Genomic DNA, 7,280 nt, shown 5'->3' on the forward strand with positions numbered 1-7,280 from the left:
CTTGGTTCCAAATTATCTCCGTCTCTCTTGACATTATCTTGCAAAGGCGTGCATTAGACGCCGTTTATTTGCCGAAGTAATGAATTGAGGTTCGCCTAATTGAGGTCTAATGTAATGCATAATGTTTGTTATTTTGTTTTTAGGTCAAAGCAATTTGTTGTTCGATTTGTTCGTTATTTGGAAAACATCATTTATAAACTATAATGCGCCACTTTTGCGAACGCATTATTCTTCAGAACTTTGCGCTCCGAGTCGTAATTCATTCCAAATTGCTACTTCTATCTTTTAAAATTTAAGACAATTATTTTATGACAGGTTTATTACACAAGATACTAATGTTTTGGCAAGTTTTGAGACAAAAACTAGACTGAGGCCACGCAAACTTTAAAAGTATAAATGCGCTGCAATTTTCAAACGAAATTGGTTCTCGTGCATTAGCCAGATTTATTTCTTTTTTTTATTATCACAAAAATACAGCAACTTTTTATACAATCAGTATCCTAAAATAGCTAATACTGTAAGGTACAATGTTTCTGTAAGACCTAATTACAGCAAAATACGTAAAAAATAATTATTTTCTACAATAAACGTAAAAGCATAAAAAATGTAAATACAGCTTGAATTATTATAACAATAATAATTGTTTTTATTAAAGGCCACACTTCCAAGGCTTCTACCTTCGCAATACAAGTCCTGTCGTAAAGTATAAAAAGGTGCCAGGGATTATACTAATGATTTTTACCACCAAAATAACTCGGTTTTTATACGCAACAATTATTTCGTAATGAATGGAAGGCCAGAAAAATATATTCAAAATAATAGTTATAATGAAGGCACTAAAGTTAAATTATTTATCACGAATATAGAAAAAACCATATAAGTGTAATAAAAATAAACCAACTTTAGTGCTGAAGTAAACATTAAACTTTGACAATTATAGAACCAACATTACACATTTGCACACTTTGTGTAGTGTTTTGAACACTTTAAAGATGATTTCATGACAATCAGGATTACTGAAAAATCCACCTTCACGGATGATTTTAATTTGTAAGAAAGTATTTTTTGCAGATATAGAATGAACAACAAAATAAAAAATTGACAAATACATGAAAAAAAACATCAAAGAATATTTTGTGACGCAAATTTTTATTTTGTTAAATGAAAACCAAGCAGCAAAATTTTGGTAATAGGTGTTTCCTACAGCAGTATGTAAAAATAGATCTACGCATTTAACCAATTCTTTTTCTGATTACCAACTGTAATTATTCAAAAAGATAAACAATCAAAAGGTAATTATTCAAAAAGATAAACAATTAAAACAGTTCTTTCAATAAATAGGGACATAGTTTTTTCCTGTTGCCTATTAACAGACTATTTTAGGAGAGAGTTTTTAATAATCCACTGACTTCTTATCTTAACAGCGATTTAAATTGTGGCATTTTTGATTGAAACTGTTTACTTACACTTTGCAAATTTTGAATATGCAAAGACCAGCCAGGATTTACTATCTGGGGAAAAAAATTCTAGAAATTATAAGACAGCTAACTAATCGTAGTCTTATTATTACTTTCAGAAAATGAAATGTGATATGATTTAAAAAATTATTATTATTATTTAATACAAGTAACACTTCCCTACAAACAATATTATAGCTATTTAGTTCACACCAAATCTACGAGAAGGCTACTTTATAAAATAATTTATTATTTTGGAAAAAACCATCACAGCATAGTTTCATCTAAATTTTCACATGACGCAATATTTTTTCAAAGCAATAGACAGTGATTTTTCATTGACCGTTATATTAATGAAGTGAGTCACTCCATTATTATGTATTTATCTTCCAATTTGTAAGATAAGAAACTTGAAGACATGTTCCTGCAGGCCTGACCTACTACCAACTTCCTCATAAATACCATAAATTGCTCGTAAATCATATCGCGTTCAATCGACTGTAAAATTATCCCCTAATTGAACTAGTTCCACTAACTCATAGTCCTGTGCACTGTCACTTTAGTCTGAAACGACCTATCAATCCCTTTGATACTTGGCAAACTATTCCTGTACTTAAACCTATCGTTCTCCGGCCTCCCTCTCGGCTTCCCCTTACTCCCATACCTCAAAAGTCTGTTAGTTTTGGAATCGGGCGGCACCACTTGCAGGACCGTATCCAGCAACTTGGCCTGTTTCGCCGGCGGCGTGGGATTATCGATGATAATCATAGCGTTGTGTTTTCTTTCAAGAGCGGCGTTTTTCTTCATGAGCATTTTCGCCTTCTTGTTGAGCAATTCTTGAGCTTCGGGGTAGTGCGACAAGGCCGCGTTCAGGTCAGCTTTGCTCAGAACAAACAGATTTGAGTGTCCTTGCGAGCGGACGTCGGCGGTTCGCCGGTTCATTCCGGGGATTCCCAGGAGACTGATTTCGCCAAAAACCGAGCCTTCGGAGAGAGTTGCAAGCACGTCGTTTTCGTGGCGGCCAATAACTTGGACTTTGCCGCACTGTATAATGTACATTTCTTTACCAACGTCGCCCTTTTTGCAAATTATGTCACCAGGGAGGTAAATGACCGATTTCAACTGGAGGACGAGCTCGCGAAGGAGAGCTTCGTCACAGTCGGCGAAGAGTTTTACTTTGCTGAGGGTTTGGATGTGGACGTTTATGGCAATGTCGGTCTTCATCTTGTGGGGAAGACAGTCGAGGATGTTTTTCTCATCTAAGTTAAAATTGTTGAATAATCACTTGTGCGGTAAGTGAACACTTACCAAGTGTGTGTTGCGTCTCCCACGTGTAGTTGAACCATAGTTGGACCCTCCTTTGCATATCTTGCGGCAAATTCAGCCTTCTCATGTACTCCAAAGTCTCATCTACTAGTTTTCTGTATTCGGTCTTCGACCTTGTGGCTGTTGAAATAATGTCGCGTATTTGCCCTATTAACAAAGCGAATACAAACACGCCCATTAGCCATGACACCGTCATGAACATATACTCGATTTCTTGGGTCGGTTTTGGATTTTTTCCAATCGAGGTTGCAGTTTTGGTGGCGAAGTAGAAGCATTTAATGTAGGCGTTGTTGACACCGTCGAAGACGAAGTTATTGCTTCCGATGCCTTCCCATGAGGAGAAGGCGTAATACGCACATGCGTTTATGTGGATTAGGTACATCATGTACATCAAGGTCCGGGTTATCCGTATTATGTAAGGATTAGCGAGGAGTTTGTCCACGAAACTGAAGAACTCCCAAAACGTGTGCAATTTGAAGAAGCGCGGAAAGCGCAAAATTACGCATTCGGGGCCTAGGATTAAGTAGAGGAGGTCCAAAGGGATAAGGGAGACCAGGTCCAACTGGAAAAAAATCAAAGAATTAAAATTTATATCAGTTTTTATAAATAAAACAGTGAAAACGTCTGAAAAACAATTAAAATCAACAGGAAAATCATCAAACTTTTGGTAAATTTTCTAAAACAAATTAACAGTGGGTATATCTAAGGTGAAAATTGTATTATAGTAAAAACCTAAAACACCAAGAAAGCGGGAATATTTTATTATCATCTTTTGTATAAGAAGATGAAAACACGTTTTTGATAATTTTCAAAGTTTTATTTGCGATTTTCTCAAAATACTGATAAATATTAAAACTTGTAAATTTTCATTCAGCAAAAACTGCACCTCTCTATCCTAAGAAATATTTTGGACAAAATACCGATACTAATTTAATTTAAAAATTTGAAAATGTATTTTGGTGAGAAGGTGTCAAAATGTAGGAAACAAAAATTTCTGTATTTTTTTCAATTGAGACCCAATAAAAAATAATATGAAACCACTAGTGCCTAAATTAATTTTCCATTAATCAATTGGAAAATTTAATTAAATTTTTCATTAGACAATGGAAAAATTAATTATAAAATTAAAATTTACTTCATCAGAGTTGTTTTTGGAATAATCATTCAAATTGTGGCCTAAAATGTGCAAAACTTAATGTTTTTGGGTTTACTTACGTATTTATTATACAAGCTTAATTAATTTTAACACTATTTTTGCTCAAATTCAGTAAGCAGAAGCGTAATTAAGTCCACTGCCGCCCAGAGCAAAAAAAAATTAAAAAACTTGAAAAAGTTCTTTTTAATATTACCAAAGGTGTATTAGATTTTTAAGTTATTCCTTTATTTTCTATATTTATATTTATTCTATATATTGTCTTTATTTAGAAAGTTTTTGTTTTTCAAAAAACGTAGTCATATAATTTTGCCTTGTGGCTGACTTTTTTCAAAGACATTTTTTTGTATTGTGAACTAGTCAGACATCACTCATCATGCATTTTCTATAATATGAATTGAAACTACAAAAATCTTTTTAAAACTCATTAACCAAACAGCTAAGAACTTACGAATCAAAAAAATATAAAGAAAACTAAAAATCTCATCAATTGATTAAAAAAAATGGAATTCGTCTGTTTATTATATAGTTTTTTAATCAAACTGAAGATACTTTTGCCGACCTGGTCTAAAGACTGTCAATGTTGATGTACTTTATTCCCATGGGTTTGCAGAGATCTGTCAGGAAATGTTTTTTGTACACTTTACAAAACTTGCAGGACAATAATAAGTTTGGAAACTCTTCACTGTGAACTCAGGACGCAACTTTATTACTTTGTTAAAAAAATACATCATTAAAAAAAATTTCTTTAAAAATGAAGACATGTTTAATGGATTGGACAACAATGACAACGTACAAATTATTTTTTTCGCAAAGTAGGTAAATAGTTTAGGCAAAAAACGGTTACTTCCCTTCTTTTACCAAACCCTGATAAATATTGTTAACTAATTTAATTCTGATTTTTTCCCTTTTTATTTCAATAGGACCGTTGTGAAGATAAAGAAAGATGTCAAATAGTGCGTTTTATTATTTTCCGTTCTTGCTAAATAAAAATGTGTAAGTAAGTATTTAATAAAATTTAAATAAAAATTAATCGTGATGTAAGTTATTGTATTATCTTTCGAGTTTTTGTATTTTTAACAATTTAAAGTTTTGATTACCTTGAAAGCCCTTTTCTTGATGTAGTTGTATCTGAGCTGCGCCATATCGGTAACCCAAAACCCCTCGTTCAAATATTTGACTCTTGGCTGAATGAGAATCATATCGAGCAAGTAAACAAAATCGGCTAAGTAATCGAACGCCATCCACACTGGCCTATTTTGAGGCGTTTGATACGGAAAAGTGCTCCTCAGAGGTATGACCCAAGCGTTGTACATAACAGCCATCGCTGCAATCGACATCCACGTGATGTAAACCTTGCCATTGGGGTCGATAACTTTGTTATCCAAAATGTACTTAATGTTCCTATAAATGGAATTCGACTTGGACTTGGTTTGCGGAACTTCACTTATGCTCTTGTCGGACGTAGTGCTCAGTTTTGGCTTGATTTGAACTGGCGGAGGCTCCACTGTTTCCCTGCTGCTGATGGAGGACGGCGTCGCAGGAGTTTCGATTCGTTCTCTTGCAGCTTGAGCTCGTGTGCTAAAAGCATCGACCAGGTGCCTGATCCGGTCCTGGATAAATTGCCGATTTGCGGATCTACAAGTGTAATTTTTTTAATTTGTAACAAATGCACAAAGACCTACGTGGAGTAGTTTTCAAAGGAAGGCGACCTATTCTGCTCGCGAACTTCACTTTTGCACGTTTTTTTAACACTGTGAACGTTTATTTTGTGGGTTTTTTCCAACGGTCCGTTGCACCAGGACGAGGATTTTGCAGAGGATGTCTTGTCGCCGACTTGGTCCAAAGTTAACTTTTCCGGATACACCATTCTCTGCAATGTATTGTATACTTATATGGTTGGAGTGGCCAACGTGAACAGCAAGTGGTGTCTGAATCAGCCTTAAAACGATTCGATATGCCGTGTTTAGAATCGACAAAAGGCATCGAATCAAATTAAATAAAGTGATTTAAACAATTACTGGCGGCAGGCAATTATTTTGTTAAGTGATTACCTTTTTGAAGCGGTAAATGTTTTCCATTTCTGACTATTAATGCGCGTTGCGTGTCATCCAGTTTGCTACTAGGGACATGAAAAGAGAGAACCGACTCGCAGGACGAGGGTCTCCATGGATACACAGGGGCAATCGATTGCAGGATTAGATAGTGGGTGATAGCACAAAGGCGTAGTTTGGCAGGACTTCAACCTCTGCTCATTAGTTATTACTTTTGTATGTGACAAAAATAATTAAGACTAGTATTTTATCAGTATTTTTAATTAATTATAATAAAGCCACCGGTGCCAGATTTATCAATTCAGTTGTCTATATTAATATAGTCAAGGTATGTAAACACAAGCGCTTGATAATAAATAAACAGAAGGTGGGATTGCGATATTGACCTACAATCTGTAGTCGATTCGCTCCATTGTACATTATTTATTCATATATAGACTATAGCCCAGAACGGCCGAATTTTAGGGGCGGCATAAACATTTTTTGATCTTTATTTTAAATAAAAAATACCTTTTTGTTATACTTCTTAACTGTTGTAGAGTAGTGTATATTAAAACATCAATTATTCGAGCAATTTTTATAGTTTAGCAGTGTCACAAGAGAAAAAAATAAAAAAAATTAAACCCCATGAAATTACTCAATAAAATCGTAAAATTTTGAAAAGTAATTTCATGGGATTTAATAAACTCAGTCTCAGTGGTAATTTCTATTACAAAGACTTTTTTTAGGATATGAAAGTTTTTCGTTATTTTTTTAATCAATAATTAATTAAATGAAATTATTTACTGAAAAATAAGGCCATATTATTTTAGTATTTTAATTAATGAACATAAACACGCCACTGCCTTTGGATCTTCCATCGATCGAATAGATATATTTATTTATTTATTTTTAATTATTGCATCATGAATTAAATACTGTTGAGATTATTAAAACCTCATTTTAGGTCCCAATTAGAACGTTTTCTAAAGCTATTCTGCCACCATAGCACTATTTTTTAAATCTTGATTGTTAGATCGTTAATTCATAGGTTCGGAACTAATGTCCACGGTTTCATATCGCCGAAGAGAAAGTTCTTCTTATTTTGTATCTACTTGTCATGAAAAAAAAATAAGTATTTAAGAAAAAAAAAGTTGAGTAAAAGTGCCTGATCGTCTTTTAAAATGTAGAATTATTAAACAAAATTTTCAACGTGTTTTTCTCATAAACTGTGGGAGCAGCTAAAACTTTGAGTTGATCGCACTTATTTTTTTTTAATTTAAGGGTGCGAGATAAGTGTACTTAGTTTTA

The 7,280-nt window shown here is 33.7% G+C and overlaps 1 protein-coding gene across 1 annotated transcript; it reads right to left on the bottom strand.

Moving 5' to 3' along the window:
- Positions 1-420: 420 nt before the first annotated feature.
- On the bottom strand, positions 421-6,129 carry CngB (Cyclic nucleotide-gated ion channel subunit B). Its single transcript, XM_008195396.3, has 5 exons — positions 5,991-6,129; positions 5,622-5,809; positions 5,037-5,574; positions 2,766-3,345; positions 421-2,716 (listed from the first exon to the last, which is right to left on the bottom strand). The coding sequence occupies exons 1-5, from the start codon at positions 6,015-6,017 to the stop codon at positions 1,989-1,991; spliced, it is 2,061 nt and encodes a 686-aa protein (XP_008193618.1). The 5' UTR covers positions 6,018-6,129; the 3' UTR covers positions 421-1,988.
- Positions 6,130-7,280: the final 1,151 nt, after the last annotated feature.

Source organism: Tribolium castaneum, chromosome 5 (genome assembly GCF_031307605.1).
Source record: "Tribolium castaneum strain GA2 chromosome 5, icTriCast1.1, whole genome shotgun sequence".
NCBI lineage: Eukaryota > Metazoa > Arthropoda > Insecta > Coleoptera > Tenebrionidae > Tribolium > Tribolium castaneum.

What these genes read in the sequence shown, in the direction of transcription:
- CngB (XM_008195396.3), bottom strand. Translation starts at nt 6,017, where the DNA reads ATGGAAAACATTTACCGCTTCAAAAAG. An exon ending in TCCTTTGAAAACTACTCCAC is followed by an intron (nt 5,575 to 5,621) that starts GTAGGTCTTTGT and finishes TTACACTTGTAG; the next exon opens with ATCCGCAAATCGGCAATTTA. An exon ending in TCAAGAAAAGGGCTTTCAAG is followed by an intron (nt 3,346 to 5,036) that starts GTAATCAAAACT and finishes ATTTTTTTCCAG; the next exon opens with TTGGACCTGGTCTCCCTTAT.